General features: G+C 45.3%; 1 protein-coding gene and 1 long non-coding RNA gene across 3 annotated transcripts in view; one reads left to right on the forward strand and one right to left on the reverse strand.

Annotated features, from left to right (window-relative positions):
* Nucleotides 1-424: 424 nt before the first annotated feature.
* Nucleotides 425-25,327, reverse strand: part of LOC140218634 (uncharacterized) — a 36,318-nt gene continuing 11,415 nt past the window's right edge. For both annotated transcript variants that reach the window (XR_011894851.1, XR_011894852.1), the window contains exons 2-3: nucleotides 9,331-9,536; nucleotides 425-1,550 (exon numbers count right to left, since the gene is read on the reverse strand). This is a non-coding gene — a long non-coding RNA (uncharacterized lncRNA). The remainder of the gene's footprint in view (nucleotides 1,551-9,330; nucleotides 9,537-25,327) is intronic.
* Nucleotides 2,447-15,054, forward strand: LOC126531712 (uncharacterized). Its single transcript, XM_055071410.2, has 5 exons — nucleotides 2,447-2,600; nucleotides 3,051-3,186; nucleotides 9,407-9,552; nucleotides 10,536-10,659; nucleotides 14,753-15,054. Exons 1-5 carry the CDS (start codon nucleotides 2,564-2,566, stop codon nucleotides 14,997-14,999), a joined length of 690 nt encoding a protein of 229 aa, XP_054927385.1. The 5' UTR covers nucleotides 2,447-2,563; the 3' UTR covers nucleotides 15,000-15,054.

A 25,327-nucleotide genomic window follows, 5' to 3' on the forward strand; every position in this document is an offset into this window, starting at 1 on the left:
AATCATTAAAGGACATAAAGTTGACCGGCCTGAAATCTTACGCTTTTTATTGTTTCCGACTTATACGGGGTGTGTTTTTTTTACACTATACAATTATTATAAAAACGTTATCAGCTTAGCGAACGTGTTGTTCTTGCTGAGAAGTTATTGAGCGAGGCGAACGTACCTTGGCACTAAGAATGTGTTTCAGAAGACTACTGACCACCAATTATTAATTCGCTTTTTTTGTTACAGCCTTGGGCACAGTTACGTAAATAACAAATTTGGAGGCTGTTACATTTTAATGCATTTCCACCTTATAAATATCTTGAAAAGCGCATCTAATTCGAATTGATGCTAAACGAATTTTAGCGCTCAACCTAGTTAAAGTGGAAACCGAACGAGTCCCGCTGCACATCAGACGGAAACGACTCATTACGAAAGGTGTGGCGAAGTTTGAATGATGGCATGCCGCGGAAAATACTGATATGGCAGGTGGTGGTAGATGATTGCCAGGCAAAACGTGCCGTATTAGTATCTGCCGCCGCTGGCAGTTCCATTCAGATTTACGTCGTGCTTCAGTCACGGGCCGTTTCCGTTTGATAGGATAGTATGATAGCAGAGGCGCCGTTTCTGCATTCCCGGCGCTCTGTTTCGATAGTGCATAGATTCAGCCCTTACGATCAATGATAACTACTTCGAATTAGGTGTGATTTTCAAGATTCCTCGGAAATAGGTATGCTTTGAAAATTGACTGCGTCCAAATTCGCCATTCAAGAAACTTCCCCCAAAGCCGCAGAAAAATAGTTAAACTAAATTTTTGTTAATTATTCTTTCAAGACTCACGTTATTAGCGAAAGAGTACGCGAGTCTCAGCTAGAAACCATCCTGAAAAAAAAAATAACGCAACGTTCGCTACGCTTACAATCTTTTAATAAAAATTTTGTACAATAAAAAAAAACTAATTTTGCAGCAATTCTGGCCTGTGAAAAAAATAAATGGTTCCTCTCGGAACCGAGAATTTCTTCCCACGTTTTCCAATTGCGCCATCTAGTGATTCCCGTATTGCCATAGTGCAGGCACATTTGTGCCGTTGAAAAGTTTCGTGAGAGTGCCTGTATTTTGATGAAAACAAACTCGTTTAAGTTCACCGCGCACGAATCACAAATAAATGAAAACTTACATATTGCAAGGACTAACACACTGCATTCTTTTGTACATCAAGTCCATATAGTTAAGGTTAGAAATTCTTCTCAAAAATATGAACTTTGCATTGTTGCGACTAGCCTCTGTTTTCTCCCGATTTAGTCGCAAACGTGCCAAGCCATCACGCTTTGTTGCATTTTCGATCCTCGTGCGGTTGCGCCCTCGGGAAGAATTCAATGGATCATCGGAACCTTTCCCCGTCGGCCGTCATTTATTCAGCGTCTCCGAGATCATTAGCCATGCTGCCGCTGACAGACTGCCTCGAGGGCAAAGCGCGCACCAATGGTGTCGGCCATACTCGTTGTCAACGAAGAAGTAATCAATACTTGCGCTTCCGTGCCAGCTGAACCAGATGTCTCCTGCGCCTGCGAGGACATAATAGAGACGGGTCGGAATTTTTTCGCAGCCGTGGCGCTACAATAACGACGCGAATTGATTGAAATTTAATAAAAGTCCCCCCCCCCCCCCCCCGCCAGAAGAAAGTAGAGTGGGATATATGAGCGCTGTATTGAGGAATTAAAGTGTTATAATGTAAAAGGAACGTTACATTATAGGATTGATATGCGGATCATTCTACCGATGCACTGCGTATCACTTGACTGCTTTCTCACAAGTGAGCAAAGGCCGTGACAACACGAAGAGATGAAAAACACAAATCAAGGTGCGCAGTTAAGCGCAAGGTCACTGGACGAACATAAATAATGCGTGTAGTAAGCCGGGAAAGAGACAGGTTCTGACAAAGATGAAAGGACGCCTAAAATTTTTTAAGTGTTCTACAAGGAGAAAAATAAGCTTGAAAAATATTCATATTGTGCAGTCTATGTGCACAAACTTACTTGAAGGACACTTGAAAGTCTAACATAGTGGTAGCTGTTAAGAGGTGTTTGCCTACATGATGATGTCTAGGATTATCACAGTTTTTTGCTAGACTACGCCAAAATGTAATAAGCTTTGCGTTTTTTCACTTATTTCACTTTATTTCTGCAACTGGGAATAGGGGATACCGGGGATTATGGTTGAAGTATTCGTTAGCAGCGCGCTTGTGACACGCATATTTTAGAATGCAACGAATGCACACCGGTACGAAAGCTTCTACACGAGACAATCACTCGTCGTACTCTATGGCCATCACTGTCAGTGAGAGCGGGGATGTACGAGTACATCGCCAATTCCGGTAATTGTATCGCACTCTCTCGAGTATCGGTTTCCAACGCGACGGCGCCACCTCAACGGCAGCTCGTGTGAACAGAGTCCTGCCTGGGACTCGTGGGCATCGGATCTGCGGTTTTCGACGACTCAGAAGACGTCTTACTTCCCGCATGTAAAGGACAAAGAGCCTGTAGCGAAAGTAGAACAGTGTTCCAATCTTCCCCAGAACATGAGCAACTTCGTCACCATTTTCCTTGCTGCAGCAGGTGAGTTTCCGCGAAGGTTTAGACTCAACAATTCAGTGTCCTATTTATCAACTGTGGCAGGAAGGTGTTCAGACAAAGTGATGAAACATAAGAGAGGTGTAGTATAGTAGCCGGGATACATGGCCCGTTAAGGGCTCAGTTGTCTTTACAAGTAACCCTTTCAACAAAAAAACAGCAGCAGTTCAATGTTGCTTTTGGCTGGTAGCGCAATTCGGACGAAGAACTAGGAGAATTACTTTTTCTCACGTGCGCATCCATAGAAAAAAGAGGCGATAGCCTTACGTGAGGAGGCGCGGAGATTGCACGATACTATAAGAGTTATTTTCGAAGTCGCTTCTTGGCGGAAACCAGACCTTGTTTTTGTACTCTTTAACGCGGCATTCCTTTCGCAAACGCCATTTATAAATAACAGCTCTATACTTTGTTTTCCATGACGTTCTCCATCACCAGCGCTGTCGGCGTTTGGGGCTGCCGATGCGTGCCAACCGGAGAGCGTGGACCGATGCGTGAAGGGAGTGTACGACAGCTCCAAAGGGGACCCGGCCTTCCTTCCGTTGAGCACCGAACAGCTGTCGCACTTTTGCACGTTCGTATCGGTGGGCTTCGTGCCATATTTTTCTCATCCTAACGTATTTATGTAGTGATTTGCAATCCAGTGAATCTAGCAGCTACTCCCACAGGTTGAAGCGATGGTCGTTGACAACTTAAGACAAAAACTATACAAACGATGAATTCAACCACCCCTCACTCGTGCGACAAGTGGCTGACGGAAACCGACAAAAGGCTGTGCAGAAAGCATCGACGATGATTGCCAAAGCAAGCGAGTAGCCGAGCGCTTCTAGAAAGCTATTCACCTTATTAAAGAAGTGATGCAGGTGAAGAAGTATATTTTTTGCAGTGACGATAATTAGGTGGCGTCTGTTGTTCCATTACGTAATTTCGCAAAGAGCCATTAACCAGCCCATCTGCATAGATAGCGCAGGCGGTTATACATATAAAATTCGTAAATGGGGGCTGTTTCTAGCGGCTCGAGCCCCGGAGTGAATGAAGACAACCATCCTCCTCTCCCTCCACCATAGGCCTCTTCGGCAGATGCAACAAGGGAGGGTGGCGGGAGAAGAGGAGGGTTGTCCTTCCTGACCGGTCCAGCGCTGCATCGGCCTCAAAGCTTTCGTGCGACCGCACATGCGTCTCAAATAGCTGCAACAGCTGGCATTCCGTGACGTGTGCGCCCTGTAACTCCTTTGCCTGAGGCCACGTGCTCGTTGCATCGGCGGTGAAAGACCAAACGCCACCGACAACCGAGGAAACGGGCGAGAGAGTCAAATAAATCTGTTCGCTGTAGGGACCACTTGATGATGCCAAATAAAAATCACCAGGTAGTGAGCAACACTGATTAGAAAATAAAATTAAGTTGGGAACGCTCGAGATGAGAGTAGGAAGATGAAGAGAATTTAGACAGTGCAACTGCAGTGCGTAGAAGAGATGGCCACGAATGGGAGGTGTCACACAGTAAGTCGCATTGCGTACTAAAGACAGGGAGGCGTAGCAGGAGGATACAGAACAACAAATGCAGTGACGTGAAGAGAAACACAGTGCAAGCCTTCAATGTTGGCGCTCTTCGGCCAGGCAGGCGCCATATCGGAGCAGATTATGATTTTGCGGTGAATCGATTATTGTCAGAGACACTATTGTCACACACAGAATTGAGAATATTCGGTCTCTTTCATGAGCGCTATGCCAGTGGCTTAAGTGCCGAGCCGAAGCATGGTTTAGAAAAGCTTGACAACGAACGGCAAGCAATTAAGGCGAACTGCAGCGGCTTCCAAAATGCGTTGCTACCATATGGTGTGATTTTTTGTCGATTTATAAAAACAAGGAGTTTCATTCTCGCAAGAAAGAAGTATTTGTTTCTTAGGCACTTCAGTGCTTACTTATATGCCTAGTTATCAAAAGCAAGAAAATGAAAGTCATGCATATCGAACGCACATTTCCAAATCTATGTGAAGGGAAGCTTTGGTGAAGCGGTTAATCAAATGCTATAAATTTAGCCATTTCATTCCTGCGTCTTTGGCATAACGGAACTGGCGCGCGCGCATGTGCTCTCGCGAACCCGGGCTACGAAACGTGATGTGACAACTCTTGCATTGCCTTGTACTTCTTCGTTCCGTCTTGTTTATTTTAAGTGTACCTCCCGCTTCCTTGCTTATCCCCCGATGTGGGTATGCGCCATAGTATGAAAATCACCATCATCAACACCCGGCGATCATCTCAAGGACGTAGTTGGCGGTGTACTTGAAGCATACATACGATTCTGTCTTAAAGGTAAGAAAAGTAGGCACAAAAAGGTTAAAAGGTCTGGCTTATTAAATCACTTGCACACTTCATGATGCATATTTGTTGCAATGTGGGATATTTAGGTATCATTTGCTTTATCGCTTAGTAATTCCGTAGAAAACAAGGCCAGCAGCCTGGACACCTATAAGGGTAGCTAGCCTTGGCAGCGGCAGCAGCAGTGCAGAAATTACAATCCTGCTAACCTTCTTGCTTCGCACCTACAGTTATCTACCGTGCGCTACCACAGCCGTATCTGGTAAACCCGCGGCTGCGCCACAACGTAAAGGACCGCTCTACCAAGGACAGCTGATAGGGTCTCACCGTCCTGCGCCTACTCAATCTCGGACGAGCTATAAAGGCCATCCGTTCACAAGCTCCTGCGCTCTTCGTAGCGGCAGCAGCAGTGCGGCAGTTACAAGCCTGTTAAGCTTCTTGCTCTGCCCCTACAGTTATCTACCATTCGCTACCACAGCCGTGTCTGGTAAACCCGCGGCTGCGCCACTACGTACGGGACTGCTTCTACCAAGGACAGCTGATAGGGTCTCACCGTCCTGCGCCTACTCGGTCTCGGACGAGCTATAAAAGCCACTCGTTGACAAGCTCCTGCGCTCTTCGCAGCGGCAGCAGCAGTGCTGCAGTTACAGGCCTGCTAAGCTTCTTGCTTTGCACCTACAGGCATCTACCATCCGCTACCATAGCCACGCCTGGGAAACCAGCGGCTGCGCAACATCCTACTGGATCGCTCTACCACGGACACCTGATATGGTCTTACCTTCCTGCGCCTGCGTTTGCTCTGTCTCGAACGAGCTATAAAGGTGACCCGGTATGTACCATCTGCTACCACAGCCATATCTGGTAAACGAGCGGCTACGCCTGATCATCATCATCATCATCATCATCATCATCATCATCATCATCATCATCATCATCATCATCATCATCATCATCATCATCATCATCATCAGCCTGGTTACGCCCACTGCAGGGCAAAGGCCTCTCCCATACTTCTCCAACTGCCCCGGTCATGTGCTAATTGTGGCCATGTTGACCCTCCAAACTTCCTAATCTCATCTGCCCACCTAACTTTCTGTCGCCCCCTGCTACGCTTCCCTTCCCTCGGAATCCAGTCCGTAACCCTTAATGACCATCGGTTATCTTCCCTCCTCATTACATGTCCTGCCCATGCCCATTTCTTTTTCTTGATTTCAACTAAGATGTCATTAACGCGCGTTTGTTCCCTCACCCAATCTGCTCTTTTCTTATCCCTTAATGTTACACCTATCATTCTTCTTTCCATAGCCCGTTGCGTCGTCCTCAATTTTACGCCTGACCATATCTGGTAAACCAGCGGCCACGGACACCTGATGGGCTCTCACTCCCCTGAGCCTGCTCTGTCTCGGAAGAGGTGTTACGGCCACCCAGTGAGAAGCTCCTGCACTCTTCGCAGCAGCAGCAGCGGTGTGGCAGTTACAAGCCTGCTACAGTTTACAGTTTGGTTGGCTTGCGCTTTTTGTAGCTAGATATATCTTTGCCGTTACTGCTGCTGCTGCTGCTGCTGTTACCGAGATACCCACAACCGCAGAACTTGCAAAACCCATTGATCGAGTAGAAAATGCGTTCAAAGGAAAGTTGGATGATGTATTCGAATGTGTTACTGTCAATGTTCATGCGAAATTTGGTGACGAGCCTTGTTGCCGAACCTTGTTTTGCTGTCCGTGGTATAAAGGAGGCAATTGAATTGGCGAAGAGCGTCAGTTTTTGAACGCTTGAATGGGAAAGTTGACGGCTTAAAACGAGGAGCTAAAGGCGGCCAACAAAGCTCCGAGCCCATGGAACGGGTCACTTGAATAAAGACAGCTTAACTAGAACAGTGTTTTAGAAAGAAATTAGGCAGATCCCACGCCCTGTGGGAATCGATGTTATGCGAAGCAGTGTGCGGGGAGCCTACCAAGTTAACGATACGACCATGAGAGCACCACGGCGTAGGCGGCTGTTTTGTGACCTACATGACAAGCATGTCATGACGTTCATGTCATGACCTATCATTTATGTTCGTCCTATACTCTTGTCATACTATGCCCGTGTTGGTACATACCAAGTTAACAAAACGACTATGAGAGGCCCCAAAACGTAGGCGGATAGATAGATAGATAGATAGATAGATAGATAGATAGATAGATAGATAGATAGATAGATAGATAGATAGATAGATAGATAGATAGATAGATAGGTAGACAGACGTTCGAGAAATGCTTCGCATTTAAATGTCACCGACGATTAGGATACTCCCTAATGAGAAATTTGAGCGTATATAGCTCTATACGTGTTCTCATTTCGTGATGTGTTGGCTGGCGCGGACAGTCGGCCTCGTGCGGCACGTTGAAAACGGAGCGAAGTGTGGCACGTCTGCATCGCTAATCTGAAGATCGCGAGCGCCAGCGCATGGGTGACGCGTGGGCGCGATCCACAGCAACCACCACCGACAGACCTTCCAGACGAGGCGTGTTACTCTGGCGCCATCTCGTAGCTATCGTCGCCACACTACGCTTTTCGTTTCACCCTTTCGCCTCCTCGGCTTTCCACATCATGGTTTCGCTGCACCCTGTTCCTCCGCTTTCCTCCTCGCGTCTTTCATCCTCCGCTGCGATCCGCGTTCGCTTTCATCTTTCGCTGTGTTCGTTCACTCGGTTACACCGACGCTCGTTGCAAAAATGGTCGCCCAATGCGCTCTAGAAATATATTTTTTTTGTTTACAGGGCACTATTAGACGCCAGAAATAGGACTTCCGTGTACGTAAATAAAGTAACCATCTCGTCATGTGTGATATAAAAGCAACTTCATTTTCATTTTCCTGTAATTTCATGTTGTTTGAAACGTACTTCATGAGTGGCTTCCATCGCATTGACCATATCATACCAACGGCCATATCAAATCTGCGTAACATTTATCGAAAGTTGGTTGTAAGAATATGTTCAAATCCCTTCCATGCAGTTCCACGTTCATCTGACATCATATCCGGGGTGATTACGTGGCGTAATATCTTGATAGTTACCTTGCAAAAGGACCGAAGGCATTGTGAAATATTATATACAAGGGTGCAGATTTGCCAAACCATGACATCTGCCTGTAGCACGTGTAAATCTGTTACATTTGCTCACATACTCAAAATTTCTTGTGCCGTGATAAGTTTCTCTTAACCTGAGAGCACTACTGGCGCATATAATGGGCCAATTTGTATCCCGCGAGGTTGTTTCATTGCTTGAAAAGAACCAGAACATGTAACACACAACGCCTTTCAACATTTCTTAGCACTAGGCGTGCGATGGACCGGTTGGGTGGGGCCCCTATGGTACTCGCGCGAGGTAATGCAAAGCTGTGGAATCTGATGGGGAAGATCTTGCTCACCTTGAAAAACTATGTTGTGCTGAGGGTTTTATATGCGCTTCGCTGTAACAACGCGAGTCATCATAAGGCTAATCCTTGGGAACTTTTGAATACTGCTGAACATGAATAGCTAAATGGAAACTCATTCAAATCACTGAAGCCGATGCATACGCTTAGGCTAAAATAGGTGAGCGTACGAGCAAACAGTACAAATATGGACTCGTGAGGAAGGGATACATTTTATTGTTCTAATCCTGTTACGTCTCCGAGTTTTCAAATCAAGTATATGGGCTGTCCAAGAGCCCACGATGCGGCGGTGAGGCTTGGCCTCCCGTCCCAACGTGAGAGAGGCCCGCGGCTTCATCACCTCCCTGAAAAGGGGGCGTCGGAGCCTCTCAGATCATCAATAAAGTTTCTTGTTTGTCTGTCTGTCTATCCTGTTATGTTACGTTAAAATACCACAATGCGACATACGTACTTTTCATACGCTTTGCAATTGCTTCTGTGTAATCTTTCTGTTATGCATGGTATAGCATGAGGTCCCATTGCAGTTTTCACTAAGTCACTTCTTCCTGTATGTTCTACTCCATCTGCATATTTCTAGAAGTCTGTGAGCAATAAACTCGTCAAAAAAGTAATCATGCGCATGGGGTACATAAAACTAGGCTGTATAAAAGGGCATGAATATTCCGAATGTATAGCTAGTTTCCATGCAAGCTGACAAAGGAGAAGGGAATATCACGAAATTATCGCACACATTTGAAAAAAAAAATCGCACAGGAAACCGAGGCTTCTAAATTGCCGCTCGCCGCAGGAAATATCGCCATGCAGGCACGGCTCAATTTACACAATTGTCTTTTCAGATGGTACTTAAAAACACCAGTCCTCTAAAACTCCCGTTATTGTTTCAGCAGACAAGAAAGGTTTCTGGCACTGCAAAATATAAATGTAAAAATGTATCCATTGCGTTCATATTTAGAATAAAACCTGGAAATTATAGTTTAGTCACTTTTGGGAAGTAAGCATGCAGATTCATTGTCGACGTGATGCTCAAGTATTCCGACGTGGTGCGCATGGTCTTCCAGGAGAGTGGTTGAGGCAAGAGGCTGCATCATGAGGGAATCAGAGGGTTGTCCGGACAGGGCGAGGTCATTCCTAGAAGCCACCATGGAAGGTCTTAAGGTCGCCTACGAAGACCTCTGCAAGAACCACCATCTGCAAAAGAACGCTGGTACGTCATTCCTGCATCGCCTGATGATCGTGCTTGATGAACAAATCAAGAGAACCATCCTATGTGCTGCTTTTGTATTCTGCCTTGCCTGTGCCATCACAGCTCTTCTTGTGCTGTGGGTGGAAAAGGCTGAATCATTGGCGAGACTAACTCAATAAAACATATGTGCGTGGAAACCGCAATTCGTATGTTTAATTTGTTTACTTATTTAAACGAGCTAGTTTGTTTGTTGTAGGTGGTACAATAGAGGTACTGTCCAGTGTCAGTAGAATAAGTCGCCCAAGTGGCCGATTGATCAGCTCATCTTATAGGAACGACATTCAATTCAATCAAATTAGCACACTGAAAAAATTAAACTGTCCATCGATTTACATGCAAATATTTGTAGAAACTGATACCAGTGAGAAATTTTTTTGTGTGTTTTCTGTACACAAGTGTATACAGAGTAATGTGTAAATAAAGGGCGATGCCGTTTGGTTTGAAATGAAGTCAAGGGGGAACGCGCGCCAGTTACTCTGTGCTTGCAGGTGTAGCCGACGTGGTTACAGGCCCAGCGACATAACATCTTCTGCTGGCCGTGCAACCGTTCTTCTTAGTATTTGCTTTCCTCAATCCCGACAGAGGCTTCCCTTTTGATCTATTTCATGCTGTAGCGTGCACGATTTATGTACCTTGCACATTGGTGACCACTATGTTAAACTATGGAAGGTATGCTATGTACGTTAAGCTGTTTTCATGTCATCTACGAAGATTATTTTTACTTCTTCAATCTTGTAGAAATGGGGACAACAGCGTACCAACAGATTTAATAAATGGAGATTAAAAAAAGAACGAGTTTAGTTAATAAACGACGTTCATACCAAGGTGCAGTATGTTTTCTGCATTTACTTAATATAATATAGAGATGAATATGCAGTCAGAATTCTCAAATTTGTTTTGCGCCGTGGACTCTACTGCCTTAAATAACCTTTCTATGTTTCCAGTGTATCTCCGGACGGCGCAATGTATTCGCCAGAACCCTGCCTCGCATTGTATGTACTTGTACATCAACCAGCTTGACTCAATTGTTGGCTCCAACGTGACAGCCAAAATGCAGATGGCCTGCTGGTGGGTCGACATTTTTGTACCCTTTTTATGACGACTTTATTACCATAGTGTGTATGTTCACTAGAAACTCTAAGAGGTGGAAAGACAGCAGCAATAATTAGAGAACTAACGGTTAGTGGTGGTATTCACACTAAGATTAAGAAGAGGAGTAGGCTTGAGCAGGACACGTCACACATAGAGGATGTATTGGAGTTAGAGTAACGGAAGAAAAACGTAATATTAGGTCGCAAAGCAGCAGTGAAGCGAGAGAGAAATTCTCACTTTTGCGTCGTTGGTGAGGCATCAAAGAATAACTGGCTACTGTAAAGAGTGTTGTTGGGTTTAATGGCAATTCGGGGATGACATTAGCCAGGCTGTTAACCCGACATGTTGCTGCAGAATTCAAATGGATGACGTGTGAAAGAAGTGGCACGAAGACTGCGATGGATTTAAAACGGCTGGCGGCGTATACTACGATCGTCATTACGAGGCCAAGTTCCCTGTACGGCGAAGGTCTTTGCCAGCGATTTCCAGTCGCATTGGCTCTGCTTCGCCCGACCCCATAGGCCTCTTTCTGGCACGTGAGCACTACCAAAGGCCGCGCAAGTGCTTATGGGAAATGTGTGTACGCCTCAGAGACGGGCGTTGCACTTCCTTTAGTGGTGCGTCGTGGGAGTCCCTCTCTGCAGTCATAACTGAAACATGTTTGACAAGGTGGCGCCCGTTAGTGCCAAACTCATATAAAAATGACTTGTTTATTGTTTAGCTCCGACGGCCACTCGTCTGTTTGAGATGCCAACCGTCTATATATAGTGTTCCCGCGTGTCGCTGTCTTTTTTTTTTTTTTGTTACAGCTTAGCTGGGAACCCTATTCACCTATTTAGTGCGCACACCCTTCGACTCTGAATATAATTCCGGGTGATGGCCAAAATGGAAAATTATGCATTATAAACATTGTACAGATTGAATACTAAACCCAGTACCATACTAATGGCTGCAGAGACGACTTTGATGTAGACTTCATTTATGGTCCGCCTTGTTTATTATTCCGTTTTTAGGAGGGAACATTATTTGACGTTTTAATGCGAGATGGAGGAAGAGAAGGTTGCTTCACAGTTTCTTGCACAATTTTTACAAAACTTAATAAAAACAATTCATTTCGTTCCGTGTTTGTTGTGCGGTAATGCATAAAGTGCAATATTTCGTGAATGCCTGCGCAACGTCTCAGAGAGAAAATGTTGTTTTTTAATGTGCTATGCGACGTTGTGCAGGTGGTGTGATGAAGCATATCGCTTAGCTGCGATTAGTGGTTCAATGTTTGAACCATGCTGCTCATAGCACGTGCCCAAAAACTCAAGGAAAACGCCCTACTTAGTTTTTTGAAGCAGTGTAGCTGAATAGATTCACTTTGAAATTGACTGTCCCATGGAAGCAGCAATCTCGAAGCAACATCGAAGCGACAGGAGAAGAAGCATAAACACCTTTTCCTTTAGGAAGCCACAGTCTCTTTGTTTACGTGCTGTCCGGCAACGCGCCATTCTGTAAAATGAGTTTTAAACGATGGTGGCGATATGTTTGCGGCGGAGCTTAGCTCTCCGCGAAAGGGCGGCACCTCGGTGATTACAGCCTAGCAGGCGTTATTTATTTCCAATTTCTTGCGTAGCGACATTAAATAAAGGGATAGAGGTAACAAAATGAAATAAATATAGATGCTTATGGGCGTGTGTACTTATGTCGGGAGCCTGCTCTCTCGACGTACAGTCAACCACAAAAGTTTACGGACCACGGGATCTCGGAAAACGTTCAATTTCTGAGCAGCCTGCGACAGTACTAGTGAGTAAAACCGAAAATCACAGTGTTATTTATGTACTAGTAGAGGCTCTAAACGCGAGTACTAGGCTCTATTGTGAGGCTGTGCAGATGTTCCGCTTTCCTCAGATCTCGCGTTCCGTAAAATTTTGTGGTTGACTGTACACTCTTTCCCTATAGTGCACCGCGTGCGCACGGGCCACTGCGGGATTGCCTGAAAAAGGTCCATTGCGAAGTTTAATTGTATATATAATATATATATATAATTATATATATAATAATTAATTATAATATATATATATATATATATATATATATATACGAGGTCAGTTAAACAAGTATCCAACCTTATTTTTTTTTGGGAACACCTGATGGATATGAAACAAGTGCGCTTGCATCAGCCGACCTTGCACATTCGTGCGCATTCGCGAATTTTTTCCCGCCTACCGATAGCGTCAGTCGCTGGGACGGTTTGAGTGAGGTAGTGTGCAGTTCTCTCGTAGGTTTTTCATTCCAACGAAAATGGCGGAGCGACTGGAGCAGCGCTACTGCATCAAATTTTGGGAGGAACTGGGCGACAGCCAAGTGGAAATCATTCGGAAGATTCAGACGGCTTTCGGTGACGATGCTATGAGCAACACACATATTAAGGAGTGGTACAACCAGTTTAAAGACGGCCGCACATCGGTGGAGAGCGAGCCACGCTCCGGTCGGCCATCAACATGCCGAAATGACCAGGTCATTGCCGAAGTGAACCATGTGGTGATGCGGGACCGTCGTGTGACTATCCGAGAAATTGCGGAAGAGGTGGGCATCAGCACATTTTTCTGCACATTCCATTATGACCGAAGATTTGGCGATGAAGAGAGTTGCGGCGAAATTCGTGCCGAAGCTGCTCACGGTGGAGCAAAAGCAACTACGTGTTGAAGTCTCACAGGACATGCTGGATTCCACAAACAGTGACCCCGACTTCATGAACACCATAATCACTGGTGGCGAGTCTTGGGTGTACGGGTACGACCCGGAAACCAAATCCCAGTCGTCACAGCGGAAGCATTCCACGTCACCAAGAACAAAGAAGGCCGGTCAAGTGATGCTGCCTGCTTTCTTTGACTCCCGCAGTGTGGTACACCACGAGTACGCACCACAGGGTAAAAAAAATCACCAAAGAGTACTACAGCGATGTCTTCCGTCACCTACGTGATGCTGTGCGGCGCAAGAGACCGGAGTTGTGGTCAACAGGAAATTGGCGCATGCATCACGACAATGCTCCTGTACATTCCTCGCACTTGATTCAGACTTTTTTGGCGAAAAACCAGACTCCTGTAGTTCAACAGGGTCCTTACTTTCCTGATATGGGCCCTTGCGACTTTTGGCTTTTTCGCAAAATCAAAAGGCCATTGAAAGGAGCGCGATTTCAGACAAGAGAGGACATTATGGCTGCAACGACAGATGACCTAAACTTTATTCCGAAAGAGGCCTTCTAGGAATGCTCCCAACAATGGCAGCACCACTGAGAGAAGTGTGTGGAGTCCCAGGGAGACTACTTTGAGGGTGATTAGGTTTCCAACGCTTCAGTTATGCCAGTTTTTTTCTTCGCCCAAAGGTCGGATACTTGTCTAACAGACCTCGTGTGTGTGTGTGTGTGTGTGTGTGTGTGTGTGTAAAGAAAGAGAGCGAGGGAAGGATAAATGAACGGCAGGGAGGTACCCAGGACTGAGTCTGGTTGGCTAAACGGCACTGCAGGGGTAAGGAGAAATGGGAGAAAAATATTAAGAGAAGTATAGAAACACCACTGATGATATCGCCGACGTAAAGAAATTTATCTGCTCTATGTCACCTGTGGTCGTTATGTCCGGTAGCCTTCAGAAATCGCAGCAGCGCTTTTGCGGCCTTCTGCAGTAGTGACGTGCGAGGTCATGGTCCCAAGATCTTGTCCAACGAGAAAGGTCTTCCGTCTAGCTTGTTTCTTGTAGATCAGTGGGCCTTCCCAGCATGGTTGTGTGGGATTGTTTTGTATCTGTACCTTTATTTAGTCGTGCGATTCCCTGTGCCATAATGATGGTACCTTTAGCCTTATAAATCTAGGGGGATAGGATGGATGTTCAAATGGAGGAGGCCGAGTACAAAGACTTTCTAAATTTACCTCATGCCGGTGCCTCAGGTGTGATAAAACGTATCATGATTATAATGCTGTGTTCAGCAAAACGGAAAGGCAGTTTTCATCTTTTCTCGACTTTTTTCTGCATACTGTGCAGTTTTTCAACTACAAATTCGCTTCATCTCGTCTTTTTTATCCCGACAGCAACATGCAGTTTTATTCTCTGTGCGCCCGTGCTTCTATCACTAAGTCATGCGGTGAGACCGCAGCCGACCAGGTGATGGACCTGATCAACGGCATGGCGCAAGCACCCATCCTGGCCAGCTGCGGAAATAGCATACCCGGCTCGGAGCAGTGCCGCAATGCGCCGTACATCGCAGCCGACAAAGTGACGGTGCCTAAGGGCACCGTGCTTTCGCGCCAGCTCAAGATTATCCTAGAAGAGTCGTGATCAAGTTCGGAGAGGAATAAACTGGCCCGACATCTGTGACGCACTGGCGTTGAAAGCTATTTCTTATTCACTTTGTGCCAAAGAATGCACACGCAAATCTATTTTTCAAGGGAATCAACGGTATTAAAAATGGGAAGCATGCATTCGCTGGAAAAGTTCCCAATGTTCCCAGCCAAATGCACATGTATCACCACACGCGTCTTTTTTTCCCATTATCTTTTTTTTTTGATAACTGCGTGAAGCGCGGAGCCTAGCATCTGCAGTATCGGTGAATCATTCGCCGGTTCAACGAAGCGTGCCATTTAGGCCACTGTTATAACTGCTAAGTGCCAAGAGCTACAAAACACGGCCGAAATTGACAAATTTGAGTCGCGAGAGCTGTTTGTCGGTCGACGGCCACCTTTGGTAAGAGGAAACACCAAGCCGCCATGGTGGCTTAGTGGCCAAGGCATTCTGTTTCTAAGCTCGGGGTTGCAGGTTCGATTCCAGGGCGCGGTGCCCGTATTTGAATGGCGCCAAATTCAATCCCGCTTACTGAACACTTAGATGTATGTTTAAGAACTTCAGCTGGTCCTAAATCATCCAGAGCCCTCTACTACGGCACTTCTCGTAGTTCTAACGCTGCTTTTTGGATGTTATGCTTATTCATGGGGAATAAGCAGTGAATCCGACATATCGGTGGGCGGCTGCTTGCACTCATGAACCGTTTAGACGCAAAAACTGCTTTGCAAGCACGAGTCCGCGGGTCTTTGCGTCGAAAAGGATTAGTGTTCAAGAGCTTTTTGGTCGTACTAGCGTGGCAGATTTATGCAGGAGCCAAGAATATAACACGTTCATGTTAACGTGCGCAAGTAGATCGCGCAGCTCTCTAAACATTTTCACAGCCTAAGGGTCTTGGGTTTGCCTGTTATTATTGCGCACACTGAGAACAAGCTCAATTTACACGTACGATGAGCAGTGACGTAGTTCAGAACTGTGTGTCAAGTCTGGCCTACCAGTGCACACAGAAATATCTTACACGAGAATTTGACAGCGACAGTTATGAAAATTTATTTATTGCACTATTCATATAATCTGTCACAGCTAACATTCTTATTTGCCCACAAGAAGTCGCCAATAAAGAAAACTTCATTTATCTCTATCAAAGAATCAGTTTTGTCATTAATTAATTAATTAATTAAGATACCTTATAGGCCCTATGGGGGCATTGTGTAAGGGGGGTTACAAAATCAAGGCAAAAAAAAAAAGAGTAAGCAGCCTTCTAAAGTGTAATACAAAAGATACGCCTCAATGCAGGGCTCATCAACATTACTACCAAGATCAAAACATGAACAAGGAACAACTTAATTAATAAAAGGCCGCAAAGGTACACTTAAGGAAATAACACGAGTAAAACTTAACGTAAGGCACTAATACTAGAAAGTAAAGTACACGAAAAAGGAACATATCAGGGAGTACAATTCTTGAAGGAATATTTAGGGAAAAAGACGCAAGAAAGCAATAATATATACAGGGCATACAAGTGAACACGTGACGCAGCATAAAATAGCAATTCATAAGAGCGAGATAGCAATGCATCAATATCACAAGAAGTTTGAAGCATATTCTCAAGTGTAAGAAACAAGATAAAGTGATTTGTAAGTGCTATTATGAAAAATGCTCGTGTAGGAGATGACGAAATCTTTCTTGATCTGACTCGGAAGCAATGTGATCAGGCAGATTGTTCCACAAGCGAATGGCCGTAGGGAGTGCGGAAAAGTTAAAAGCATGTGTCGTACCGTACATGCGCGCAAAACTTAAGTGGTTATTTAATCGGCGAGACGTGTTCGAGGCGATCTGGATATGTGGTGTGGATCGTGTGGCATTATAAACATATTTGTGAAACAAGGATAACAGAGCGATATTATAGCGAAGAACTAAAGGCTGTATGGAATGATCGAGTTTCATTTGCGTTACGCTGGAGTGATGGCTATAATTACGTGAAATGAAATGGGCAGCTTGGTTCTGGACTGATTCAAGGATGTCGATTAAGTATGTAGGATGTAGGGACCAAATGGATGATGCATACTCGAGCTGTGGACGAACAAATGTCTGATAGGCCAATTTGCGGATGTTGGAAGGTGAATTACCCAGATTACGACGTAGGTAACCTAATGTCCTTGAAGCTTTTGCGCAAACGGCTGCAATGTGGTCTGTCCAGGAGAGGTTTTCGGTCAGGTGAACACCCAAATATTTATACGATACTGTATGCAACAATTCTTTATTATTGACGTTGTATAAAAAATGTGAGTTGTCACGCTTACGACTAAAAGACATTACCTGACATTTTGATACATTTAAAGCCATTAACCAGGTGTTACACCAATTATGAATTAGGCTAAGGTAATTTTGAAAGGCCAGGTGGTCGTCAGTACTGTTAACTGATCTGTAAATAATGCAGTCGTCAGCGAAAATACGTAAGCGCGAAGAAACGTTAAGTGGCAAATCATTTATATAAATTAGGAAGAGTAAAGGGCCCAAAACGCTGCCCTGAGGCACACCAGAAGTAACGTAAGTAGGAGACGAAGCTATATTATTAACTACTGTGAACTGTTAACGATTCGAAAGAAAATTACGAAGCCATGTTAGAGTGAAGGAGTCAATTCGAAGTGCAGTTAATTTTGCAAGAAGGCGACAATGAGCTACATCAGATGGTTTGGAAAAGTCAAGGAAAATGCAATCGGCCTGCTGGTTATTGTTCACGTTAAGTTGCAGGTCAGTCGTGAATTCAAGTAACTGTGTCTCACATGCTAATCCTTTCCTGAAACCATGTTGATGGGTAGAGTGAAAACCAAATACACTATACTAATGGGCGACTTTAATGCAAAGGTAGGCAAGAAGCAGGCTGGAGACAAGGCAGTGGGGGAATATGGCATAGGCACTAGGAATAGCAGGGGGGAGTTATTAGTCGAGTTTGCGGAACAGAATAATATGAGGATAATGAATACTTTCTTCCGCAAGCGGGATAGCCGAAAGTGGACGTGGAGGAGCCCGAACGGCGAGACTAGAAATGAAATAGACTTCATACTCTGCGCTAACCCTGGCATCATACAAGATGTGGACGTGCTCGGCAAGGTGCGCTGCAGTGACCACAGGATGGTAAGAACTAGAATTAGCCTAGACCTGAGGAGGGAACGGAAGAAACTGGTACATAAGAAGCCGATCAATGAGTTAGCGGTAAGAGGGAAAATAGAGGAATTCCAGATCAAGCTACAGAACAGGTATTCGGCTTTAACTCAGGAAGAGGACCTTAGTGTTGAAGCAATGAATGACAATCTTGTGGGCATCATTAAGAAGTGTGCAATGGAAGTCGGTGGTAACTCGATTAGGCAGGATACCAGTAAACTATCGCAGGCGACGAAAGATCTGATCAAGAAACGCCAATGTATGAAAGCCTCTAACCCTACAGCTAGAATAGAACTGGCAGAACTTTCGAAGTTAATCAACAAGCGTAAGAGAGCCGACATAAGGAAGTATAATATGGATAGAATTGAACATGCTCTCAGGAACGGCGGAAGCCTAAAAACAGTGAAGAAGAAACTAGGAATTGGCAAGAATCAGATGTATGCGTTAAGAGACAAAGCCGGCAATATCATTACTAATATGGATGAGATAGTTCAAGTGGCTGAGGAGTTCTATAGAGATTTATACAGTACCAGTGGCACCCACGACGATAATGGAAGAGAAAATAGTCTAGAGGAATTCGAAGTCCCAAAGGTAACGCCGGAAGAAGTAAAGAAAGCCTTGGGAGAAATGCAAAGGGGGAAGGCAGCTGGGGAGGATCAGGTAACAGCAGATTTGTTGAAGGATGGTGGGCAGATTGTTCTAGAGAAACTGGCCACCCTGTATACGCAATGCCTCATGACGTCGAGCGTACCGGAATCTTGGAAGAACGCTAACATAATCCTAATCCATAAGAAAGGGGACGCCAATGACTTGAAAAATTATAGACCGATCAGCTTACTGTCCGTTGCCTACAAAATATTTACTAAGGTAATCGCAAATAGAATCAGGAACACCTTAGATTTCTGTCAAGCAAAGGACCAGGCAGGATTCCGTAAAGGCTACTCAACAATAGATCATATTCACACTATCAATCAGGTGATAGAGAAATGTGCGGAATATAACCAACCCTTATATGTAGCTTTCATTGATTATGAGAAAGCGTTTGATTCTGTCGAAACCTCAGCAGTCATGGAGGCATTAAGGAATCAGGGTGTAGACGAGCCGTATGTAAAAATACTGAAAAATATCTATAGCGGCTCCACAGCCACCGTAGTCCTCCATAAAGAAAGCAACAAAATCCCAATAAAGAAAGGCGTCAGGCAGGGAGATACGATCTCTCCAATGCTATTCACAGCGTGTTTACAGGAGGTATTCAGAGACCTGGATTGGGAAGAATTGGGGATAAAAATTAATGGAGAATACCTTAGTAACTTGCGATTCGCTGATGATATTGCCTTGCTTAGTAACTCAGGGGACCAATTGCAATGCATGCTCACTGACCTGGAGAGGCAAAGCAGAAGAGTGGGTCTAAAAATTAATCTGCAGAAAACTAAAGTAATGTTTAACAGTCTCGGAAGAGAACAGCAATTTACAATAGGCAGCGAGGCACTGGAAGTCGTAAGGGAATACATCTACTTAGGGCAGGTAGTGACGGCGGATCCGGATCATGAGACGGAAATAATCAGAAGAATAAGAATGGGCTGGGGTGCGTTTGGCAGGCATTCTCAGATCATGAACAGCAGGTTGCCATTATCCCTCAAGAGAAAAGTGTATAATAGCTGTGTCTTACCAGTACTCACCTACGGGGCAGAAACCTGGAGGCTTACGAAAAGGGTTCTACTCAAATTGAGGACGACGCAACGAGCTATGGAAAGAAGAATGATAGGTGTAACGTTAAGGGATAAGAAAAGAGCAGATTGGGTGAGGGAACAAACGCGAGTTAATGACATCTTAGTTGAAATCAAGAAAAAGAAATGGGCATGGGCAGGACATGTAATGAGGAGGGAAGATAACCGATGGTCATTAAGGGTTACGGTCTGGATCCCAAGGGAAGGGAAGCGTAGCAGGGGGCGGCAGAAAGTTAGGTGGGCGGATGAGATTAAGAAGTTTGCATTGACGGCATGGCCGCAATTAGTACATGACCGGGGTTGTTGGAGAAGTATGGGAGAGGCCTTTGCCCTGCAGTGGGCGTAACCAGGCTGATGATGATGATGATGATGATGATGTTGATGGCGAAAAAAGAAATTATAGGACTCTAGGTGATTATATATACGATTATAAATATAAATTTAAGGCGAGGGTATTAGCCGTGAGGCAATGAAGAACCCTTTATGCACCGATAAAGGTATTAAATCTTTTAGTTGTGGCGTCTGTGGGATGTGTCGGGTGCTGCTAGTCACTAGCGCTATAAAAAGTAATGCCATGAAACCTATACGGCAGCGGAACGGGTCAGATGCGCGGCGGAATTAGTGAGTCAAGACGCAAACTCGTCCTGGTGATGATGAACACTTGCACAAGGCAAGTGCAACTTCGATTTCGTCCATAGTGAAAGGAATGTGCACGCGGGGGTTGCGTGAAATCGGTGAGTGGTCGAGTTTCGATGTTCCAGCGGCACTAGTTTCGCCAGCAATCCACTTGCAGAAACCTTCAGCGACGCCAGTCTCTCTGCATTGTTGGTGAAGGGCCCAAGACTTGAAAGGGTTGGCCCTGCTGAGGGTCCAACAGAGATCACGAACATTTCTCCACATGTGAGACGAATGTCTTCTTGGATCCAAAGACTCGTAGAACGACATCCATCTTTGCAATGTCAATTAGTCCATGCGACGCTGAATTTTCCTCTGAGTCGGTCTGGCCAACCTTAAGTCATGTACGGACTTTGTACACTTGTATCTTTGCTAGGCACGGCGACGAATTGCATGAAGCTTCTGCAGCTCAATGTCGTATTCGGTGCGTGTAGACGTTGACGAAAGCGAATGCGTGGCAGTCTCTAGGGCACCAGTTATAGCGTCCTCTAGGCTAGAGGACAAGTCATCAAGATGGCCGTCTTCGACAATTGATTTGGACATCAGCCAGTCGATACATTGGGTGACGCCGGGAAACTTGCGAGTCTGTCAGCACTTCAATCCTATGATAAGTGGGGAGGTGGTCACTTCCCCGCGGTTCCATATCCGAAAACTACTTAACCTTACTGGTGAAGGAGCGTGAAACAAACATGAAGCCCAGGCCGCTATTGTAGACATCTCCACGCAGAAAGGTGGGGCTTCCATCATTTAACAAGCACAGCTCTTGTTCAGAGGCAAATGACACTGAAATAGCATTCATGAGAGACCGCAAAATGTTGATGGCCTGTAGATTATGAGCTAATGTCGCTTCAGCAGGTTCCGCAGCCATTGCGGTTGGTGAGGGTCGGGGCAATCCAGCCACGTGTTTGGCCTTAGCTACCGAGGGCACTTCTTCCGGACGGGTGAGCCTCGCCGCTTTGTTTTCCTTGTATTCGTCTTGGTCGTGCTGTGCGTTGATGCGGCAATCCCCTTCTGAGCGAAGATGGCTTGCTGCTGCCGTTTTTCGTGAACGTCTTCGGTGTCGATGCCCACGTCACCGAAGAGTGGCAGCAGCGTTTCGACGCGTTGAATTGTCCCATAACATTCGCTTGAGGATGGCGAATTCCTTCCGCACCCGCGGGCAATCCTTTGATGAGGCCTTGGGAGCAACACTGCTGTTAGGGCAATTGAGAACATCTGTGCGGCAGGCGTCTTCTTAATGGGACACAGAGCACCACGAGTACACGACGTTGTTCACACTGACACCCTTTACGTGGCCATTGCTGCATCATTTGAAGCACTGGAGGGGCTTCGGGTCACATGGTCGTACTGGATGGCGGACATGTCCTACTTTGACGTGGGAAAGAAAGCCGTCTCCTTCAAACAAAACAGTCACACAGCGTGTGTTTCCAAGTCTGCAACTCTTCGTAATGAAAGTGCCCTTCGTCGTTGGTTTGATTAGTTTTGGCAAGTTTTCATTCGGGACGGGAACGTCCACGTCATAAATGACGCCCTCAGCACAATCACCACCTGTAGGGATCACTGATCGTACCTGTACATTGTCGATCTCAGTTATATTACATAGGCCTTGTAGGGCACTGCGGTGTAACACGTCAACTGCTAGGACATTTTTCCGTGAGTTCATTCTCGCGTCTTTATTCTCATTTGGTGCGATTTTCTCGAGCAACGAAGAGATGACATGCCTGTTTAGGAGCCGCAAATTGGTTGTTGGGTCCACGGGCATGAACAGCGCAGAGTGCGGCCAGCGCTGCGGTGCACTCTTCATGGTAGAGACACTTTCCGACAATTATGCCTGCAGTAGTCTTTGCTCTTCGGCTCATCACGAGTTTGAAGTCGTCGTCCGAGGAGTCGTAGCTATCCAAGCATATCTCAGTGGCCTAGCTGCCTGTATCACTTGATGTGCTTCTATGCTTCCTGGAGGTCATCCGGCCTGACGGCTGCGCAACAGGAAATTCCTCGGGGTTCTCTTTATCCCTTGCTGCACGGAGGGAGCGGCAGCTCCCAGAATAGCAGGGACGAAAGCGAAAAATTAGAGACAAGGGTACAATCATTCTACCAAAGAATCACTTCATCTTCCTTCCTCGAGGTACTCTTACGCAACCTAAGACGTAATATATAAGCAATGGAACAAAAAAATTTAGCGATATGATAAGCACATGAGCGGTTAGCCACATTAGACAGGCAGACATTGGAGTACGCACACGCACACACACGCGGTTGGTAGGCTACCTTGCACTTAGTGTACCTACAACGTAAGTTGTCTCAGAAGATCTTAGAAAATATCAAAACCGAGGCTGCCCCAAATACGTACAGCAGGCTTCGAATAACAAACGAAAGTACCTTGACCATGAAGCCGAGTGCATGATCAAAAAGGCTGGAAGAAGATATAATGAAATCAAGGTTTGACCACGACCAACGCGACCGCAGGAAAAGGTAAAGAGTCCGTTCCAGCGTATGAAAAAAGGCTAAATACCTTTAATTTCGCTTTGAGAGGCTTGGGGAATATACGCAAGAGTTGATAAATGGTCTTTCAGGCATGAAAAAGGTGGCATAGGGTAGCGCGAACAGCTGCGTTTACGGCTGTTGAGCTACGCTCGTGTGCAAGCAGGATCCAGTGAATAATGGTCTCCTTCCACAGAAATCTTTGGGTTGCGCAAACGTGGCACGCACTGGCACGAAAGCCGTTAAGGTGATGGAGCAAGCGGCCTGTTTGAAAGCAGGGAGTCTCCCAGCTTCTATCAACCTAACGAGAACGCATTGGCGCTTCGTCAATGCACTATTTTTGAAAGCTTGTTGCATGGAACGTTTATGCAGTGAGTTGTTTAAAAGAACAAATTCAGTCGAAAGCTTCGTTGGTCCGGCTTTATTCAAATCTTTACCATTATAAAATATTCTCGGGCTTTACACGCCCGAACGCCGATCTGTGCACGAGGGATGCTGTAGGAGGCGGGACTCCTGGTTAATTGTGACAATCCAGTGTTCTTTAACTTAAACCTAAATCTAAGTACACGAGCGTTCTTGCATTTCGACCCATCAAAATACGGCTGCTGTGGACGGAATTTCACCAGCTACCTCGCGCTTACTAACACAATGGCATAGCCCATGAACTGTCATGGCAGGTTCCTTATTTTGTTAATTTCAAGCTGTTAAATGTTTTATTTGATAACGCACTCAAGAACCTAAGATCCGACGTGGCACCAATTGGCTTGAAACAAATTTTGTTTGTAAAACGCTTCAAATTGGCCTCATTATAGAAAAGCACCGACATGCGGAACTTTTGAGCCAAAGTTAGGATATAAAAAGCCCCCCTCGTAGTCAGACAGAGCTCTCCTATCATAATCTCTTGTCATATCATAATCTATCATATTCTCGAGATACGTTCAGCATTAACATTAAAGGAACTTGGAATGAAAATTAACACTAGTAATGAACATGAGTGAAACTCCACGCTTATAATGAGGATTAGCTGTCGTACCGTTAATGTTTTCTAGAGATGTTCGCCTACGAGGCCCTTTCACGTGGGCATGATGGAGGGTTTATTTATCGCTATTTCCCTGTGTGCGTTCAAAAACCGAATATAACAAATATTTGACGTAAGCAAAGACGACCGTAAAGTGAACAAGGACACAACAGAGTAGGCACGTTGTTTAGAACCAATGACGTACTCTGCTATCTGATGTTCAGTATATTAGAGCTTCTTTAGAAGTCGCGCTTCCAGTTTAACTACAATGAATTTCAATGCGCGAACAAATGCGACAAACGACTAAAGTGACTTCTTGCTGCATTGTAAAAATGAGTAAGTTCGCTGAGAGCCCGAGAAAGAAGGGAGGAAGTGGACTTCAGTCACATTAAAAAAAGAAAAACATACAGCGAATCCTAAAATACAACACGGGGGGATGAAGGCTTCCTTTGCCGCGTGAAGGCTTAGACCAAATGTTAAAGCTTTGAATGTCTTAGCGCGCACCCAACGCACCAGAAATAAAGGAGAGAGAGCGCAAGATGGCGGCGACGTTTACATGAAAGTTAATGCAGCTAACTGTATCTCAAGAGCATTCCATAAAAGGAAACTTCTAAGCCGCTTTTCTCCGGTTCATGAAAATGCCGGCATCGCAACTCACGCGCGAACTCCAAGCCATGACGCACCAATCTATTGCAGCGCGCTTCTGTCACAGTCGTGCAGAAATGACTGCGTAAACCCGCACTGCTTACACACGCTCTCGAAACTGAAAACGCACATTCGGCGATTGTAGCTGCTCTGCGGCGACAATGTGATGGCGAATGGCCATCGCATTTATTCAGGAAAGGTGGCTGAAAATGTACTGTGGTCTGAGGCAAGTGAAGCTTCCACAGACACGACTGAAAGTTCAGCAGATTATTCTGGAGAACGCTTCAATGTGACCCACGTACATCACCTTACAGATCTTTTATTACTGGACGTGGCCACAGATAAAGCTTCCCGGATATTTCTCAGCCTTCTTTTTGAATGTTGTGGCAATCCAACCATGTTACTGTCTGCTTTGCTTGATTACTAAAGAGCCGCAGCCATTTAGAGAAAGTGAAAAAAAAAAAAAAGGTCACAAGAAAGGTTGTGATAGCAAAGCTGACTTTAGCGAACGAGACTTTTCTGTTTCGTTATGAGAAGCCACGCTATATGTGGCTTTAGCATCGGTAAGCTTTAGTAGCCAGTTCCCATGTTATGATAAAATTGTACATTGCTTTTGT

Source organism: Dermacentor andersoni, chromosome 5, assembly GCF_023375885.2.
Source record: "Dermacentor andersoni chromosome 5, qqDerAnde1_hic_scaffold, whole genome shotgun sequence".
Lineage (NCBI taxonomy): Eukaryota > Metazoa > Arthropoda > Arachnida > Ixodida > Ixodidae > Dermacentor > Dermacentor andersoni.

What these genes read in the sequence shown, in the direction of transcription:
- LOC126531712 (XM_055071410.2), top strand. Translation starts at nt 2,564, where the DNA reads ATGAGCAACTTCGTCACCATTTTCCTTGCTGCAGCAG. An exon ending in CATTTTCCTTGCTGCAGCAG is followed by an intron (nt 2,601 to 3,050) that starts GTGAGTTTCCGC and finishes CTCCATCACCAG; the next exon opens with CGCTGTCGGCGTTTGGGGCT. An exon ending in CAGCTGTCGCACTTTTGCAC is followed by an intron (nt 3,187 to 9,406) that starts GTTCGTATCGGT and finishes ATGGTCTTCCAG; the next exon opens with GAGAGTGGTTGAGGCAAGAG.